Here is a 20,557-nt window from a genome sequence, read left to right as displayed (position 1 = left end):
AGACTCCAAGCCAAGCTAGTGTATTTTATGAATTTAAATTTAATTTTTTGTCATAACTCGATTTCTTAATATTTTGGGGGCCGCAAGAAGGCTAGCTGGGGGCCGCACTTGGGAATCACTGATCTAGTCGCTTAGATTTGATGCAGCTGTATCCGGCCGGTCTAGAATCAGATGAGATACATATTGTTATTGTTATATTTTTACCCATACAATAGCCACCAACAGATCGAGGCAAGCAGTTAATTCTGCTGAGTCGTGAAAGGCATGACCATATAAGGTCACTCTGACTAAAGAACATACACAATCACACGGAAACGCCGCTAATTGTCATGTCACGAAGCATGCGTGTACGAGCAGAAGCGACTATATAACATTCTAACTAAACATAGAATATGTGTCTGAAAGACACTGTCTGTAGAACTGGTAGGTCTTCCAAACAAAGTTAACCAAAAAATAATTTGGAAGTTAATATGGGATGACCGATGGGAATTTTGGGCATATTGCGTGAATTGGGAAAGCCCTTTACTTGCAAGGAATGCAATATTTGTGCATTTACAGATAAACCACGAAACCTTTACATGTGCTCATCTTCGCACCACAGCATTAGCAGAGCAAAGTACCGTTCAATTCTATATTCCACCTATTTGACTATTGTTTGTAAGTTGACCGAACAAAAGGCATATATATATTGCCACTTAGCTAATTTGCGTGTGGTGAGCTTGTGATCATTCCATTCATTGTCTCGTTTTCCTGCGGCGGCTTATGATATGAATAGGCTTAAACATCAATGGATTATCGACTTGCGGGTTTCTATATACTACTATTTGCTGGTAAGTATCAAAGTGTTATGCAGCATTATAATACGATATAATCCACTACTCGCATAGAGGGATACGAATCAGATGTAGCCTATATTTGTCTGTTTACTCGTACGACGGAGTATGGAGAGCGAGTGTAGATTATGTATAGATTTACATATCCTAATTTCGTGCAAATATCTTATCTGTGACATTAACTCGTTACAATGTAATGCTTTTTCGAAGGGGCTTTCATGGCCACCAGTTTAGGAGATGTTTGCAAGAGCTACACTTATCAGGAGAATTCGGTAAGTGGTACTGTACAGCCCAGACCTGGGCAAAGTGCGGCCCGCGGGCCACATGCGGCCCGCGAAGCCATTCTGTGCGGCCCGCGAAAGGTTGCTTGGAATTCAACACATAAAACATGCTTTTTGAATGACTGAAACCGTGGGCTGTATCAACTTAACAGGAAATTCGTTTACTTTGAAGCCTGTTCATTAATATGCCACGATTACGCTGCGTACGTACCACGCATGCGTAATCCAAATTCCCAATAAAGGCAATATGGCAAAATACGAGTAGCAATTGGAGTTACAAGAAATCACTGTTTTCCCGTATAGTTTGATCCAAACCTTCTTTGTTGCCATTGTCACATTACGCATTATACGTTATGTGTTTCAAATCGTTACGTGACACGTTTCCAAATCCCTAATTCGTAAAGCGAGTCAATCAGTGCTCGCGATTACTATATGACTCATTATATCTATCGCCCATAATGGAGTAACGAGCATGCAAAAAATAAACCCGCAAACTGAAATTCAAAGAAGGTTTAGACTTCAAAGCACTAAATATTTGTTTGTTGGAGTCAGGGGTAAGACCTTCCTTTTAGTGTTTGCAGAGCATGTCGCCGAGATTAAGGATTTTAATTAATGTCGGTCTTATGACAAAAACACGAAACACACGGTCAAGGGAGGGCAGAGTTCAGAAAAACTGCAAGCTTCGCTCAACATCAAGGCTACTGAAGCTGCACAGTGCACACCAGACATGGGGTAATCGCGATTAGTAATCGTAATCGATTACGACGATTACAGCATTTTCAAGTAATCGTAATCGCAATCGATTACATTCGGAAAAATTCCGAAGTAATCGTAATCGTAATCGACTACTTCGCATATTTAATCGATTTCTTTGTGAAAGAACGATTACTTTTTATTTGTACGACGACTGTGACATAAACTGAACATTCGTTAACAAGCAAGAGATATTATACCAAGTATTGAGTCACAAACGTCTGATTTTCAAATGCCATTGCTCATTATTACGTCAGAAGTAGCCTATTGGCTTTGCTCGTCTTTGCGTAGGAAGTATCCACATTCCACACTTATAGTAAATAGATATTCGATGTACATTAGTGTGATTGTAAAACACCCACCGTTCAGTATATCGGGTTATCAATACATTTCAGACGCCACTACCTCGCTGCAGAATAATTAACCACCTCTCTGCAGTCCCTAGTTTAAAATAGAAACTTTTGTATCGATGTTTGGTTATGCTTAGTTAAACGCAATTTGACCGTTGCTGCTTGGCGAGGAGTAGGCCTATGTACTGGTACGAACGTACACCAGACAAAGGTTTGAAATTTTGTACTCGCAAATAAAATATTACGGTTTCCACAACGAAGCTTTAGAAATCAACAGCTGCTGATATATATCATAACCGCGCCGTTTTTGCCGTTTCTCGTAATGGCAGCTTGCATGACATTATCTGTATTAAGTTGAAGGCAGAACTTTATTTTCATCTACTCTTATTCTCATATTATTCTACTCAAAACGGGTGCCAATTGCTATTTCATAATTCTTTACTGAAGTTTTGGACCTGCCGCCATAGCCATCGGCTTATATACCATGTTAGCGTGGGTTGTAGCTAGAATCAGGATAAAAACAGCAAAATCGTCCTCCACTCCAAACATTGGTCGTGGGCTCCCAAAGGGTAGTCAATTTTCAACTTGAAGATTTAATTTCGTCAATAAAATTGGTAATTGCGTTATATTGCATTTTTAATCCTATCTCAGCCCCCGATGGTCAGACTTACCTGAAGAGCAGGGGGCGCGTAATCCATAATTATAACATCTGGTATCTTGCAATAATTACTGTAGTACATGTTGTTAATCCGTGACCTCCGGTCTGTTATATAGTCAAAAGATATTGTAGTGGCCCAAACTTAGCAGACTAGAAGAAAAACTTAAGTGAGACGCACACACAAATTGTCATGTCTAATGCTCTGCGGGTGCCTGCGTGGCATTTGCATCGTGGGCTCAGATTGGAAGGACCGGACTGTTAGTCACGCCCACCCCGCGCGGCTATTGACAATGGACCCATACCCCAAGTTTCGGCCAACGTCTTTCTTTGATAGCACACTTCGTAGAGTCGCATTTTGGCTGAAACTGCATATTTCTTTTGGTGTGTCGGGGCGTGGTATTGACAGGCACCAAAATGCCTATTACTATGAATTATTGGGAAGCGAGTGGCGCAGTTGTTTAAACACTGTAGTCACGACATCGATGGTTGATGGTTCGAGTCTCGGCTCTGCCATGTTTCTATGTGTCGGAGGTTTATCTGGGCTCCTCATCGCCGATCCCGCTGTAGTACAGCGCATTGAAAAGCCCAGACGAAGAGAGAGCCGAACTCATGAAAGAAGGCAGCAAATGAGCCGAAAAAAGACTGAAGTTCACGAAGACATGCCATTATGCGATTATGAAATTTACTGTGTGGGCGCAAATAACCACGAGTGGCAAGCGCCAATTATATGAGTTAATGAAAACAACAACAACAACAACAACTATGAATTATTCATCCTTTATTTCTTGAGGGGAGACGTATGCATTTCGAAATCAAGCTATCTAGAGACATTTAAATGGCAAAGCTCAAAGAGAATTTTCAAGTTAATGAAATCAGTCGAGAATACTCTATAATTTATGTTGGTTCACGAAATACTTTTGCGTCCCCTCCGAGCACGCTCCCCACCCTATTGGGGAATTTGGGGTGCAGCAGTTATGGACCCGGCAAGAATGCAAATCAATGAGTGCGATAAATCGTCCTCTATAAAATGGGAAACATGTACATTATGACGTAACACGCAAATGTCGCATCTGTTTTAAAGAAAGATGTTATCTCATTAGCCCTTTTCATCGCAATCCATGTATTGTCTTCCAATATAACTACTAAGATGCAAAATAAATGTAATCGTGAGTAATCGTGATTACTTTTCCAATGTAATCGTAATCGTAATCGACTACTTCCTGATTTTGCTGTAATCGTAATCGTAATCGTAATCGCGTCATTCCGAAGTAATCGTAATCGCAATCGATTACATTCATGAAGTAATCACCCCATGTCTGGTGCACACTGCTAGGAAGGCAGCGACCAAGAAAATAAGCTTCGTACTCCATTGCATATACAATTTAGGGGTTCTCGACCGGGGGGCGTGAAAGCATCAGTAGTGGGCGCGAAGCCGAAGTTTATTGATTTTTTTTTCGCGCTTCGCGTGATTCACCCCCAGCTTACAGTTATGCTCTGTGTAATTGTCCGACTTTGATATTTCAGAATTAACTCATCAATAGCCATAAACTTCCATGTCATCAAACTATTCGATGGGATTGCTAGCATTCTGATTGCACTTTTTAAAATTTTGTCATATCATGATAAGGGGCATGAAATTTTCACTAAAAAAGTTTGAGAACCTCTTTTCTAGAATCTTAATAGAATAACGTGGATAGAGGTTTAAAGAGAGTTAAAATGTATCATGTTTAATATTATTTCGAATTATGAAGGCAAATATATATTTTTTAATTAACCGTCCCCTTCTCGTTACCTGACCTGAACACATTCACTGAGCTGCATATATTAACAATGTAAATTAGAAATGAAATTAAAATACGCTGGAGAATATAGCTAAAAAATTTCACTCGGCCCGCCAACGTATTTTCTACTTCTCATTTGGCCCGCGGAGGAAAATAATTGCCCACCCCTGGTATAGCCTGTTAGTTTGTTGCAGAATTCGTTAGAGCAAAAGTCTCGATGACATACGGAAGCTCGCATTACGAAGGTGACTGGAGCAATGGGTTCGCAGTAGCCTATATATAACACCGATTCCCAGTTGCGAATACTCAATACTAAGAAACAACATTATAATTGGTGATCAGACTGATCAGTTGATGAAATGAATTTATGATACATATATATACAATGTCTTCGATTCGAAGTAAACATGAAGGGGTATAGAACAACGATACCGCAAATCCAAAGTGCGCCGAGCTATGCAAACATTCATGGTGGTTAACAATTGCGTTATTTAGGCTACTTCAGAGTGCGTTCTTCTCCCGCCTTCCATCGCACTATTGGCATGATTAACTCCCAGTTTTGCGGTCACCGTTTATTTCAAAGACTTCTCCAAGTCGTTTCGACACCTTCCTATCTTTTCACTGTATCGCAGATTTGTGGTGTTTTGAAATAATGAAAATATTAATAAACTGATACTGATACATTTAACCTGAATCATGCAGTGCGAATGTATTAGCGTGAATATTTTTGCATAGGAAACGGTGATCCATGTGAGGGGAGCCCCTCCACCTCGAGAAGCCTGTACATGGTCATTGAACACGACACGAGATAGCGGAGTTGTTATTGTTCAAGTGATCAATATAAACTTGAAAGTAATACAGAGGGACTGGGAGATCGATACAGGAACCTTAATCCTACCAGGTATGGTATTATATCAGATACCGATCATTATAGAGCACGGCAGTTCCATTCAGTTTGTTATGAATTTCATCAGATCAAACACCGCAAGATTGCGTTACGATGAAAAGAGAGGAGTCGAAACGGCTTGCTCAATGCAGTCAGTCAATCTGATCCCCGTTTCCCTATACATGTTTTGTATACTAAAGATTAGAGGAAGGTGTTAAAAAGGCATGCACAATTGCACATTTGCATACTCAATGAGGGATAGCATAGACCTGTGTTTCCCATTTTCACACAACGCCCCCATGGCCAATAAAATCCAGGTACTAAACAACTGTAACAACGACAAAAACTTGCTTAATATCATTCATAAAGGCGGCACCGGGGCCTACGACACGTATCGTAGGTCCCGGCGGCACGCTACACGTTATGTCAAAGTCTGTAGAAATCCTAGGACAGACACGTTTTCCCTTCAAATGCTATTGTAATTAATTGTGGTACATCAAGTTCTTGAAAAATCACCATGTATACCATTTGTACAGGCGTTTATTAATGTATGTGCTGTGCAATAAGCCTCGCTGTCAAAGAATTCTGTTCGTTCTGATTGATTGGTTAGAAAACGCTATATTACAAGCTAATGAACACGACGTGACCAGTGACCACATATTCATATATCTCTTCACTCTTCTTCGAACTCAAATGTACAATGTGCATATTATTTAATATCATCTTTTATCTTTGCGGGCGTGAGATATAGCGCCATCAATCAACCTATCATCGGCGTAAGTCCTTTCATCTTTTATCTGCCATAGTTCGTCACTATTCACTATCAGTAAAAATAATCTACATGTACTGGTACTGTATACGAGTGCAGTGGTTCTCAACCTTTTTGACCTCGCTGACCGGTAAAAATTTAAAAAAAATGTTTCGGATCAGTGAACCGTGATAAATTATAATTAACTCTCAATTCAATTACGACAAATAGATTCAACTAAAATCTAATATAACGGATACTTCATTTACTGCTGCATTTCTATATTAGATATCTATACGTTGTTCTATGGAAGTTTCCGCAGGGAGGAGCCCGCGAATTTTCGGTACAACCATTAATTTGATAGTGATTGCTCAGTATCAGAGTTGGATCAATTGTAATTTGTAATTGAGCTGAATGTAATTAATTACATTTTTCATGTAATTGTAATTGTAATTGAAGCATTTCTATTTTGTGTAATTGTAATTGTAATTTGATTAAAATTTTGCTCAATTACAATCTCAATTACATTTTCTTGGAAACCTGACAATCACAACATAAAATAATCAATTAATCAATCATTTATTCGTCGCACCAGTGAAAATCCGGTACGAACCAGGATGACGACGAGGGGCCTCAAGGCCTTAGTAAACCTGTGTTGGGATCAAGTCACTACCTTCGAGTCAATTCGAGTCATTGCACATTTTGACTCGAGTCAAGTCAAGTCAATCGATTTTCGAAGGTGACTCGAGTCAAGTCGAGTCAAGTCAAGTCAAGTCAAGTCAAGTCAAGTCAAGTCACGACTCAAGTCACAATTCAAGTCAAATTGCCTTTTCGGGGTATGAGGCATGATTACGTCATTGTATTTTGCTAGCTGTCTGAAATACAGATTGAGTGGTCATTGATTTTGAACCGATGAACGAATATAGAGTTAAATATACACGCAAGTAAGGCGCTGTATCGCTCACGTATAAGTAGAACTAATAAACTACGTAAGTAATTGCTCAGCCTCAGTTTATAGTTACCAGCCAAAATAGAGAATAGAGAAACGAATTGATAAGATGCGATACATTACATTACCCCTTTGCAAACTGATATGATACAATTCGAGCCTGTGCCAATGGTTGAGGACTATATAAACTATTTGCGAATTCAATTTCAATAAAACATCATTGAATGATTGGTCGCTCTCACGAGTTACACCAGCGTTGCGCGAACAATCCGAACATATGTAAGATACAGTGATTTTTATCGACAACGATTACTTGATGACTTGAAATTGACTCGTGAATTTTGCTCCGAGTCACGAGTCAATCCACATTTCTGATACGCCGAGTCAAGTCAAGTCATTTTAGCAAAGTGACTCGAGTCAAGTCATACGAAAAAATGACTCGAGTCATCCCAACAATGTAGTAAACAGTCACCGCATGTAATAATTAGCCTATTTACATCGGTGTTCTATGCGTGCTGCGTTAAAACTAGATAATTCAGTCACGCTAAACTGTTTCCCAAACTTCAGTAGCAACAGAAAACTTTGTGAATTACAATATAGGCTAAACCAGTGATTCTCAAACTGGGAGCGTGCCCCCTTGGGCGGCGTGAAAGCATCTGAACGGGGTGCGACGCTCCAGAGAATTGAAATATTTTTCGCGCTTGGCCCGATTCACCTCCGTTTTATGGTTATTGCTCGGTGTATAGTCTGAATTTCGTATTGGAGAATTCTCTCATCCACAGTCATTCATAACCTTCCATACCATCAAACTATATGTAAGGATTATTGCTAGCTTTCTGGTTTCATTGTGTGATAAGACGATAGGGGGGGGGGGGCACGAAATATTCACTGTCAAAAAGGGGGCGTGTCTAAAAAAAGTTAGAGAACCAGTGAACTAAACTAAATCTTAATATTTCAAAAATGGTTGAACAGCAAATAAACTCTTCTGAAACCTGTGCTGAACCATTTCCTACACTACGGTCAAAGTTTTTTTTGATCTCTGACCAGTACCGAGGCTTGTTGACACAATAGCGAAAAAAATTCAAGTTTCCAACCAATTAAGGCTTCTTCAAACTTGATCACGCATTTGTAGAGAAGTTATCCCAATCTTACCCCCAATCTTGGCCAAATTTACTGGGGCCAGAAACTTTTCGCACCCTAATGTTCATCAAGTGCAATCCAACAGTTTCCGAGCAAGTGAAAATGTAAATGCGAACCAAAATATTGTAATTCTTAGTTATCAGGAGGTTCTTTCCTTTTTCATTTATTTTAATTTTACGCACCTTATCGGTATCATCCTTATCGCTGACGCCTTACCAATTACATTCCATTATCCTGACTCAGCTCTGAGTAGCCTAATCGTTTGATTACATTTTATTGACTGTCCCGTAGCCTATTCGCTGTTGGTCGCTCAAACCTTTGGTTCTTAACAGTCGCTTGAAACATTTTTCTGTGCTTGTAGTTTTCAGTACTCATGATTAGGAATAGTTCGAATACGTTCGAGTTTTTTTTTTAATTAAAGGGTATTCTACATATCAGGAATGAAACATGAATAGCTTGAGATTGTTGCTAATTACGTCGCTACGGTTGTCAAAGAACATCTCTTTACTGAATCAATTACCTGTTTAAAAGTAATTGTAATTATAATTATAATTGTAATTAATTACATGTTTAACAGTATTGTAATTGTAATTGTAATTTGATATTTTTCGCATTGAGTAATTGTTATTGTAATGTAATTTAAACATGCAAGGAAGTAATTGTAATTGTAATTGAATTAAAATATAGTAATTGATTCAACTCTGCTCAGTATCCTTTGAAACATTTGCGTCTTTGCTGGGTAAGCGAGTGGCTCAGTGTGCTAAGCAATGCCTGACTCTGACAAGTCGGAGGTTTGTCTAGGCTCCTCATCGCCGATTTCGCTGTGAACATAGCTTCTTACAAAAGCCCAGAGGAAGAGTGAGCCGAACTCAACAGTCGGCAGCAGAGACCCGAAATAGGACGCAAGAAAGCGAGAGTGTATGAAGGGTGTGAGACTGTGATTGCGCGAGCATGACAAGTTGTTCATGAAATCGAAAGCAAAGACACTGCGCTTTATCATATGCGTTGTCGTGGCGCACTAGGCCTGAATAGGCGATAAGCGTCACTGTCGTCGTTACATTCCGTTACAGGAAATTTTTCAGTGAGCAATTCCGACAATGGCTCTAGATTCATCTATACCACACCACAGCTGGCCTGCAACAGTAAGGACTTGTATGCGATTGTAGACAAGGTTTCGTCGAGAAGACCATTTGTTTGGAAGAATCTCCTATCTTTCAGGACGGATATAAAATACGTATCAACTGATTCTGGCGAAAATGGTTTTGAATTGAGACACGCATATGTAGAATGTGAAAGTAAGTCGACAACTTCCCAGGTATCCATTTCGGTTAGCACTTAGCCACTGATATTTAGTCATAGATATCCATGATACTGGCACATGCAATGCATGCGATATGTAAGTACCGATGATGGACACTTAGACACAGGCGCGTGCCTCCTATGCATGTTACCTATATGCAGGGCCGAAACAATACTTCGTCACCCATAATAAAAACGTTGGTATTGGCCCTCATACGGTCATATCATATCATTCGATCATACTTCTGAAGGAGGGGGGGTGAAGCCTTCACGTCGGGCCTTTTTACCGCTAATAGAAAAGCACGTTTTACTGTTATCGGAAACATGTTTATGTGTATGCGACTGTGCGTAGTCAAAAAATTCTTACTGAGGATTGACTTATGTCTATAATATTGGTAATTGCATGTATTGCTAGTAATTTTTCATCGCCTCTCAGTGCACGTGATCTACCGGTAGAGCTGAGGGAGGTGGTGACTTCAGATGGCAAGAGCAGGACTATTCCGCGCCTATGGACAATGGACAATTAGCAATAGGCTATATATATATTGATGGTTTCGGCCAACAGGCGAATGTAATTTTCGGCCAAGGTTTTACTTGGTAACACACTTCGCGAAGTCGCATGTTGGCCGAAACTCCAGAAGTCTTGATGTGTCGTGGAGAGGTAATGGCCGGCGCTCAAATGCCTATTTGTTTTTAATAATGATGCCTATGTTTTTCTTGGAGCGCTGCGGGTACCCATATTAAACAGTATAGACCAGTGGTTCCCAACGTGGGCGATATCGCCCCCCAGGGGGCGATTTGTCGGTCCAGGGGGGCGAAAATAGCCAAGGGGGCGATAGGGGGGCGAAAATGGACGAAGGGGGCGATAGGGGGGCGATTGCGCGTTGAGATGGCTATATTGGCGCTCATGACCATAACTGCCACACCCAAACCCTCAATTGGGATGGGGGCCCGCAGTTTTTTCGCGAATTAACATTAATTAAATTATGAAGTATTATTTTGGAAATTAAGGCAACTTTTTCCAAAAAAATTCGCGCTGTGCGCCATTTCGTCATCGCATATTTATTGCTTATTGGTTACCCTTCCTCCAAGAAATAATACGCATGAGTTATAGAAATGGGCATCTCGGCGTCAGCCATTATCGCACCAAGACATATAAAGTTTCAGGCCATGTAACATGCGACTCTGAGATGTGTGCCAGAATGACAAAACCTTGGCGGAAAAGGACTGCCTTTATGCTGACCGACTTTGATATATATACTATATAGATTTATTTGTCAATGGGCGCCTAAACGGCTGGCGCCAAATGTTTCTGTCTTGGCAATCAAAACCCCACAAAAAATGCCATCTCGCAGAGAAAAATTAATTGCCAGTGCAGAAATACCAATTTGAAATCGAGTGCGTCTTTTAGTTTAGTACGTATGGGCTATTTGAATATCTTTTGACATAGCAGACAGGCCACGAAATGTCATTACGTAACGAAGTCATTATACCCACGGGCCCTACATTTTCCAAGACACCTCACTCAGCTTTACCGGTAAATCTGAATACACGAGCTAAGAGAGGATAAAAATTGACAGCAATATATATGCAATTCCCGATCATATTGACCTATTCAATCATGAATGATCGAAATTTTTCGCGCTTCGCGCGAATTAAGCTGACTAACTAATGAGTCCAAAACTTTGTGCTGAGAAGTAGCGGTAAAGAGGTATCGGGGGAGTTGGGTCTGAGGGGTGCAGAAGTTTGCTTTATCGCCCTATGGAGGAGGGTCAAGACCAACGTATTGGGGTGGGGGATGACGAAGTGCTGTTACGGTCCTTTTGGAATCAAGTCGGAGAAATCACCTTTTTTGTTAGTCAACTCACCAAAATTTAGCTGGAAAAGTGTAATTCCGAGGTCGAGCCGAAAAGTTGACCCTTTTTCTTAGTCAACTCGCCGTTTATTTCATTCTGTATGCCCATTTTTCGGTTCCCAATATTTGGGGGGGCGATGATCGGTCTGCAGTTTGAAAAGGGGGCGATGAGTCGAAAAAGGTTGGGAACCACTGGTATAGACAATTAATTGAACTAAATCGCGCGAAGAAAATTTTGAGGTTGTGCGAAATCTCCCTCAAAATACTATATAATTTGTGTTAGATGCTAAATAATTTTTTGTCCCCTTCGAGCTCGCCTCTCGCCAATTGTGGGGTTTGGGGCGCGGCACCTACGTTCCGGCCTATGCTTCAATCACCTTTATGCCACAATTCACTATACTCGGGGAAAATGTCGCTACCATAGCCAGTGTTCCTACCATATATATATGTCGATTATTTCTCAGCTTACAAATTAAACATGGAACGATTTGTAGCTCAGGTTGTGTCCTATGTTATTGCAGGTGAGGAGGTACAGCCTAGCGGAACACAATACGATGATTTCAAGATAGTATTAATAGCGGTAATCGGCATTCTTGCGATAGCCATCGCAGTAATAGTAACCATATGCCTGTGCAAGAGGTTTGTATCTGCATTCGTAATTTTATGTCTTATTGCGTAAATAGCCAGGGCTTTTAGAACGGATGTAAAACTCATATGATTTAGCAAAGGGATTTCTAGATATTGTGAATTGCCAAGATGAGAGGCTTCTCTGAATTAGATAGCTATAACGCAGTCCCTTCGCACACGAGATGATGGTAATCATTAGCGAATTGCGTCTACATTTTCAGAATACTCACTCAAGCATGTTCGTTTGTATGGTGTGGATTTTAAACGAATTCCGTTCTACTTCCACAGTTTCCAAAGTCAAAGTACTTGAAAAAATTGAAAATATATGTCAAGTTTTTGTCACAATTACCGAACATATATATGAATCGTGATTGAGATTATTTGTGGCTCCATTGGTCATTCAGCGGTATATGCCCTCAGAGATGCATCTTCCAATTTTGCAAGTTGTCACCAGCAATCGACTAATGAAGCCTTGGACGCCTCGTTTGAATCTACATATTCGAAATATTTTTTAGAGTAGGCTTATTCATCAAACAAGCCCCTTTCCCCATCAATTAAGACCCCCCCTCGAGCGAGATAGTGTAATGGTGATGCGTCCTTCTTCTCGGTCGGTAGGTCGTGAGTTCGATCCCCGGCCGGGTCATACCTACGACTCGAAAATTGGTATCCGCAGCTATCCAGCTAAGCCCTCAGCAACCACGGATAGCATGGAGGAGAAAAAAACGGGGGTGCAGACTATATCGGTGACATTACGGTCGTATCGCATCTCCGTCGTCAAAGCATCTCGATGGTGCAGGCGAAAAAGAATATCACATCTTTCTCTAATCCTATACTTGGAGTAGATTTATGATCGCTTGGTATAATCTCCAGTTGTAGGCTACTTTTACAATGTACATGTAAGCCTATTTGAGATGAATTTTAGGATACTTCTACTTTGTTCAGTTCAGCTACTTTAGTAGCATCAAATGCATTGTTAAATTTTTATTCGCGTTTGTCCATTGTCAAATTGAATTGTATACTATATTATATTTCGCGCTGCTTTGATTTAGAGTTTTTTTTTCGGCAAAACTAATAACATCGTCTGTCTGTTCTACTGACTCTTTGCCATCGGTGCCTGAATATAATATTTTGTCGGGAATATGGTCTCCCGCAATCGTTTCAATCAAGTCACATTGATTTCATCATCTTAGTACTTTTCAGCATGTTTGTATAATTGAAGAGTACATTCATATTGAAATGAACCCGAATATTTTCGGCTGACACTCGTCAGGGGTAATCGTCAGCAACTAGTAGAGAATTCAAAAGAACAGCGTATATCAACAATCGTAACACAAAATATGACGTCACCAGCACGAAATGTCGAACACGGGAGCGTTCAATGTGCTATTTTTAGATGATACACGTTACGATTGTGTTACGATTGTTGATATACGCTGTTCTTTTGAATTCTCTACTAGTTGCTGACGATTACCTCTAACGAGTGTCAGCCGAAAATATTCGGGTTCATTTCAATATGAATATACTATTCAATTGTATATTGAAGTTCTGTACCTCCAAGAAGCTGTTCAAATATGTATAATTGTGTATATATACGTCATTGTTGTCCAGTCCATACACAATTTCCTACTTCCCTCGTAAGTCTGCCAATTGCAACTTACAGCCACAAAGGTAGAAAGGAGGATCACGAAGCTACGAGTCAATTGGATCGTCAATGCTACACCTCCTACAATCTCACCAACGATGAATCGGACCATCACCCAACCCAACATAACGAAGAGGAAGCTGCCGCGAATAGAACGTTTGAGGCAAATCAAACTCATTCATACGAGGAAATACCAGCCGGTGGGATTCGTTGCAATAACGTCAGCTGAGTCGTACAAAATTCGCTTTATGCGGAATAGAGCATGGAGGCACATTCGTATTCGAAAAGTATTTCCTCCGTCCCTGCATGACGGCAATGAATTTGAAAGTAGGCAAACACATGCTGTCCAAATTCATGATGTTCATCATTTCATTACGTTTATATATAATAATAGACGTATATCCAAGCGGCAAAGGCACTCTTGCCTGCTTTTGGATGTCTCCATTTCTCACGTCGCAGCGAAGCATGACGTCGTACGTCAGTGAGAAATTTGATTTTCTGACAATGCTCTGGACAATAATCATCATACCTCTCTCCAACCAACAACGGCTACCGCTTAATGTGGAATGCTTACTTTCGATTACTATGCACAGAACAAGTATTAAAATATTTCATTTCTATGAATGTGCTACAGTTTATTCGAAATGGAGGGTCTCGGGGCATGTGACAAGCTATCGGAGTACAAGGAATTTATAGGACACGAATTATTAATTTGGAGCCGCCAGTGAGAGGTCTTGTTAATCCTTGTTGCAGACGCCCAAGGGAGATCGGATACTCACTATTATAGTAGATCGAGTCAAGACGAATTTTGCTGGTATGAGCCTGGAGTCACGTTTTACGAATGACTTGAATTGTACGAGTTACTGGCCCATAGGTGGTCACTGTTCAGTGAAGAAGTATACTTCTACGTTTTCGAAGTACTCAAGCAGGTTTCTTCTACTTGCAGTAGACTACCTGCTAAAGTAGATCTAATTTTGGCCACTTCTATACTTCTACTTCGTAATATTTTGTGAATTACTTACTTTTCGCTATTTACAATTTGCCAACTAGATTTATCATATTCTTCCAGTATGAGAGAGAGAGAGAGAGAGAGAGAGACTGAGACTGAGGCTGTGATATTTAGTGACTGTTTTCACGGAGTACCAACAAGAATTTAATTTTCACACAACTTGAGTATCATCGACACATACATTACATATACTCGTCGTGCTTCGCCTGAAATAGCTATGGGATGATAATAATTTTTTCGCGAAAGTATCAAGCAATGTAATTTAGATGACTGACTGTGCGGTTCCTTTCACACCGAATTGTCGCCTATATGTCATGTTTCATCACAGTAAATGGCTCAGACAAACGTTTGGAAACATATCGTAATCTGCCATCTAAGTATCGGAGCATAATGTAGTAGCACATGCCATTAAAAAGTTAAAAACTAATGCAGTACTGGTCTCTATGTGATGGAAGTAAAATTATATGTGAATGAAATTTTAACGATCTACCATATTTTTAGTCAACGCACTAACAACGCAAAGCGATAGTGCTGTCTCCGATAATGCTTAACCGTATAGTGCTCATCGTCTCGACTATACGGGCCTTTTAATATAGGGTGCCATGACATTTTCTGAAACAGGGCGCTGGGGTAAAAAAAGGTCAATAATCGCTGTTCCATAGCAAAATTGATACCTCCTATAGGGTGTAATAGCACGCAGCCAGCTCTCTGCACCTTCCGCATAGCTCGATTTCCAGTTTTTGACCATCCATGAGTGCGTTACTATTTATAATTTCTTTTCGCAACTACTTACTTGAGTAGATTTAAAGCTAGCTAATTCTACTTCTACTTCTACCCTGAAAGCACCTGTAAACCTATTCAACGACGGAGCCCTTTTTCACGCTGTTGATTGTTCGTTTGATTAGGACGAAATCGTGGTTCATATTCAGGCTATAGCCGTGGGACACCACTAGGTTGAGTCTCCCAGTGTCAGAATGCCATATAGTGATTCGCGTTTCATGAGTGCTCCTCCATTCGCGAATAATGGTCAAGTAGTTGACGAAACAGGAGCGCATATGATATAATTAAATGCCGACCACGCTATGAACATACCAGCTGACGACAAATACAGCAAACAAGTCTCTTACAAGCATAGTGAAAGATCACTCGCAAGGATTTCAAAATTTCGATAAATCAACCCATTCATCCTACCGATTGGTGTTGCATTTTTGACAAATAAATTCAGTTTGGTAAGTTCTTTCATTTCGTTGTCCATTTCCTCGGTATCTTGTTACGTTTCATTACATAATTAGACGTTTATAATCTCGCTATGCGAGGCGATGGTACATTTACAGTTATATTCTATAACTTGGTGAATCGCACAAAATGATGCTCAGTCTCAGATAGGTTTGAAGATTTCTAAGGCAGTATGCAATATGAAAATGGTGTGCTGAACTCAAAATAATATCTATGTTGAAGTTTTGTGTCACCCACAAACCATAACAGCTACATAAGCCCTGGTATTTATTGCATTTGCCAGGTTAGGTAAAATCGCGGCACGCAAATTATAGGGGAATCCCCCATTTTCAGCCGCTATTCTTCCAGGTCATCATGCCAGTGTTGGGATGACTCGAGTCACCATTTTTGTATGACTTGACTTGACTCGAGTCACTTTGCTAAAATGACTTGACTTGACTTGACTCGGCGCATCAGAAATGTGGATTGACTCGTGACTCGGAGCAAAATTCACGAGTCAATTTCAAGTCATCAAGTAATCGGTGTTGATAAAATTCACTGTTTCTTCCATATGTTCGGATTGTTCGCGAAATGCTGGTGTAACCCGTGAAAGCGACCAATGATTCAATGATCGTGTGTTTTACCGAGCCTCCATTGTTCTCACATAAATAAAACGACCACAAACGTAGTGATTGAAGCTTACAGCTTACGTTGTCGTAAACTGCCAGTGAAGTAATTTAATAGCATAATACTCATTTCTGTTTTCTGTTCTTATACCTTGGCGAAACCTCTTGTTTTATTGAAATTGAATTCGAATATAGTTTATATACTCCTCAACCATTGGCGCAGGCTCGAATTTTATCATATCAATATGTAAATGGATAATGTATTGCATCTTACCAATTCGTTTCTCTATTTTGGCTGATAACTATAAACTGAGGTTATGCAATTACTTCCGTGTAGTGTAACAGAAGTTCTACGTATATGTGAGCGATACAGCGCCCTCTTGCCTCATACTTCGAAAAGACAACTTGACTTGAATTGTGATTTGACCTTGACCTTGGCCTTGACTTGACATGACTCGACTTGACTTGAGTCACCTTCAAAAATCAAATGACTTGACTTGACTCGAGTCACCTTCGAAAATCGATTGACTTGACTTGACCCGAGTCAACATATGCAATGACTCGAAATGACTCGTGACTCGAAGGTAGTGACTTGATCCCAACACTGCATCATGCACAGTGCACATGCACACTGCACAGTGCACACATATGCAAGGGATCAGATACTATAAAAAGTAGCTATAGAATCATATAGGTATAAGGCATGGGAAGCGCACTGAAAACCACGAATTTTTGAAATTAGGCTAATTCTGAACAACCCAGGCGTATTAGGTCCTCAACCATCACGATATTTGCTAAAGAAACGATGGGCACACCCAGTATTAGACTTGGTTTATAGGATAAACCCCTTAATAATTTTCGAGTGCCAAGATATGAAAGCAGAATAAAATTTTCGTAATGCGCTGGAAGGTGAGTAAATATGTTATGGTCAACTCAATCTCAAGTGATGTATTCAGATGCTACGCCAATTGATGAAACAGCTTTATGACCTAACTACGCTGTATTTATATCACTTCGTACAGCAACCGTGCTCCTGTTAGCAGTACTTGGCTCATTTAATGCGCATCTACTCCCGCGGCCAAAGTTGTAGGATGGCACGAAGACATATTGTAAACCTCTTCCTGGTTTTAGGTATCATATCTATGCTTGAATCGTGTAAGTAAACTGATAAAGCATTGAAAACAGGCCTACATGTTATCCCCTGTATATAACGCGATTTGTTACTTCTCAGGTACTGCTATACGGTGTTACAATTGTACAGCTCCCTTGGATGGTACATCCACTTGCTTCCGGAATGGCCTCACGGACGACATGATAGTGGATTGCATGTCGAGCCAAAGTTTCTGCGCAACGGTCATCCAAGCGACAGGTTGGTCTAATAAATTATGCTGTCGGTGCAGCTTTCGTGAATGAATAAGAGCCTTCAGAAATGTTTGGATCCAACAATGTAACGACTCTGGTACGTGGCTGCGCAACATCTCGACGAACAGTGAACACGGCATCGTCCGGCGAAGTTGATTTTGTGAAAACGTGCGATACAGGTGATGATTCAAGATATCATATCCGTACCACACAGGGATATCCCTGATACCAAAGAGTAAACTTCGACACGTTCTACGTTCAGATGTTTGCAATTTCGTCGGGCCAGTATTCTTCAGTGGAACAGGGCCAATTACCGCAGGTACTTACATCTAATGTATAATATAAAGTATTGCATACATGCAGCAAGTATTTGATTGATTGTTTCGTATATCTATGTTGTAATATGTATATTGCAAATCGGATTTCTTATGTGCGATGTACAAATACAACGCAATCGGCGATTCCGGCGATTCCTGGATTATAGAGTATATCATGGTACCTGTCCAAAATATGATGTCTATAGTTATTTGCCGGCCTGGTACCAATGTACTTCTTGTCAGTTGTTTTGTAAAGAATATTGTCTAATTCCCAGGGTCGCTTCTTCTGGATACGCTCGGAATCAACGGCGGGTTCACAACAATCCCAGGCACAAACGTGCTAGTACTCGCGTTCACTTGCACCACCATTTTGTCTACTCGTATATTGTAGAAAAGGAATGTGTACATTTGCCTTGCTCAATACTTATATTCATTCCGTCAATCCAATTTTCATATTCATTCCAATGCTCATGTTCATTCCGTCAATCCAATTTATGTCTATTTTTCATAGTCCGTGTGCGCATCGCTGCATACGGCAGATCATAGAAACGAAGTTTTGCGAGATTGGAATATGGGCGTTGGCTCTTATTTTGAGACTATATTTTATTCAGCTTAAATAAATTATATATATCTGCACCATCACTATAAAATATACAACTCACGACATTGATCCCTGACTCATTAGCATTGTGCAATGTGCATAAGCATTTGTGCATGTTGTGCGTCGTTGTTGCAGTATAGTATATGATTGAGTGACAGGTTTCCATAATGTATTCGCATTTTTTTCTGAGAAACAGGGGTACGCATAAGGGAGGAGTGAATGTATATAAGGAATTTAGGAAGGGTGTGGATCGATAGGGTGCAATGCGCAATCATGCCAGTATAGTGGTTTCAACGAATCGCGGAAAAATTGAGAACATGCGAGGTATCGTTATGAGTAGGCCAACTGTATAAATATACAGCAAATGACGCAATCCATGTATTGTGTACACATAGACAAGGAAAGCAATGCAAACAAATTAAAGAGATGCGATTGTGGGGAATTCGACGATTTCATTCCAACATTAGACTCGTATATACCAGGTCTGATATGAACGTTCGCCTACCATGATCTCAATACGAGGTAAGTTACCTTAAATTCACATATTATATGTATATATACGAGTAGCAGAATTCAACAACGCAAGATATAGATGAATAGATGTCAGTGCCTGAAAGTAAAAATTATATCGGCCTACCCCGCGATGAAGAAACTACTGGAACTGCTATTCCGGATCAATGTGCTGATTTTCAGTTTAATTTTTACAGCTGAGACGTTCAACTTGAAAAGAGACTTTCGCGATGGGTATAGGGTGGGCTGCAGAGAAAAGAAAAGAATGAGCGTGATCGATAAAGAGGGTTTCGCACCTTTCAAGATCATAACCGTGAAATGTCCAGCGAATGTGGATCGAGCGTCATTCACGTTTGCAAAGTGCAGCAAGCGTTGTAAAGATCCCATCAAGAAAGGCGCCGGGTCGAAGAGAAAATTGCGGAAAATGTACACCCAAGGAGAAGTGCTAAATACGGTCAAGTTCGTTGTTCGACGGAGAGATATGTTGCAAAACATTACCATCCCAATTCCAATTTCCTGTCGATGTGTTCGCAAACCTATAAGGCTACACTCTTAGAGAAAAGTGTGTTTTCACACCCAAAAGGTGGTACACAGAACAGATCCTAACGTAACGTACAGCATAGTATATTTAGTATTAACACCCTATATCACGGGTGGTATATGGGTGTGAATATACAATACACTATTTCACTAAGAATATACAACTTTACATAACCGTGACCTTAAGAAATCATGATCGCCGAGGGAAAGATATTCCAATTATCACAAGTTATTAAGCGCTGTCAAAGATATATAGTATTCATTGCCTTGGTATTTTTCTACGCCTACGTACATGTGCAATTGTGCACTGTACAAGTATATAACTTATGAAACACTGTGTCCTATTTTATTTATCAGAAACTGCTAATTATTTTCAATAAATGAAATCCTTTCTATGCATTGTGGATATATCATCATATGCTTTTCGTGAGGCACGGTACCAAACTTAGCCTGTGCGACTGTTCGTGGACATCCGCGTATACCCCGCAGCATCAGTTATATTTACAAACGTAAACGATTTATTATTCCACTACAAAATTATCCGACAAGACAAGGATATTTCTCAGCGCCCCGTG

The 20,557-nt window shown here is 40.2% G+C and overlaps 3 protein-coding genes across 3 annotated transcripts; all 3 read left to right on the top strand.

The window, feature by feature from the left end:
* The first annotated feature begins 679 nt into the window (after nt 1-679).
* On the top strand, nt 680-17,028 carry LOC145433255 (uncharacterized). Its single transcript, XM_080310296.1, has 6 exons — nt 680-830; nt 1,044-1,105; nt 5,392-5,557; nt 9,450-9,674; nt 12,055-12,172; nt 13,821-17,028. Exons 1-6 carry the CDS (start codon nt 788-790, stop codon nt 14,029-14,031), a joined length of 825 nt encoding a protein of 274 aa, XP_080166422.1. The 5' UTR covers nt 680-787; the 3' UTR covers nt 14,032-17,028.
* A 621-nt stretch (nt 17,029-17,649) lies between these two features.
* On the top strand, nt 17,650-19,001 carry LOC145433250 (uncharacterized). Its single transcript, XM_080310290.1, has 5 exons — nt 17,650-17,807; nt 17,884-18,021; nt 18,080-18,193; nt 18,277-18,333; nt 18,607-19,001. Exons 1-5 carry the CDS (start codon nt 17,711-17,713, stop codon nt 18,720-18,722), a joined length of 522 nt encoding a protein of 173 aa, XP_080166416.1. The 5' UTR covers nt 17,650-17,710; the 3' UTR covers nt 18,723-19,001.
* A 154-nt stretch (nt 19,002-19,155) lies between these two features.
* On the top strand, nt 19,156-20,377 carry LOC145433252 (uncharacterized). The gene is made up of 2 exons (XM_080310291.1): nt 19,156-19,454; nt 19,640-20,377. Exons 1-2 carry the CDS (start codon nt 19,439-19,441, stop codon nt 19,996-19,998), a joined length of 375 nt encoding a protein of 124 aa, XP_080166417.1. The 5' UTR covers nt 19,156-19,438; the 3' UTR covers nt 19,999-20,377.
* Nucleotides 20,378-20,557: the final 180 nt, after the last annotated feature.

The sequence above is a fragment of the Botryllus schlosseri genome, chromosome 2, assembly GCF_051294905.1.
Source record: "Botryllus schlosseri isolate E-star chromosome 2, Bs_hap1, whole genome shotgun sequence".
NCBI lineage: Eukaryota > Metazoa > Chordata > Ascidiacea > Stolidobranchia > Styelidae > Botryllus > Botryllus schlosseri.
Note: the sequence above shows the minus strand (reverse complement) of the source record. Positions and strands in the feature narration are given on the sequence as shown.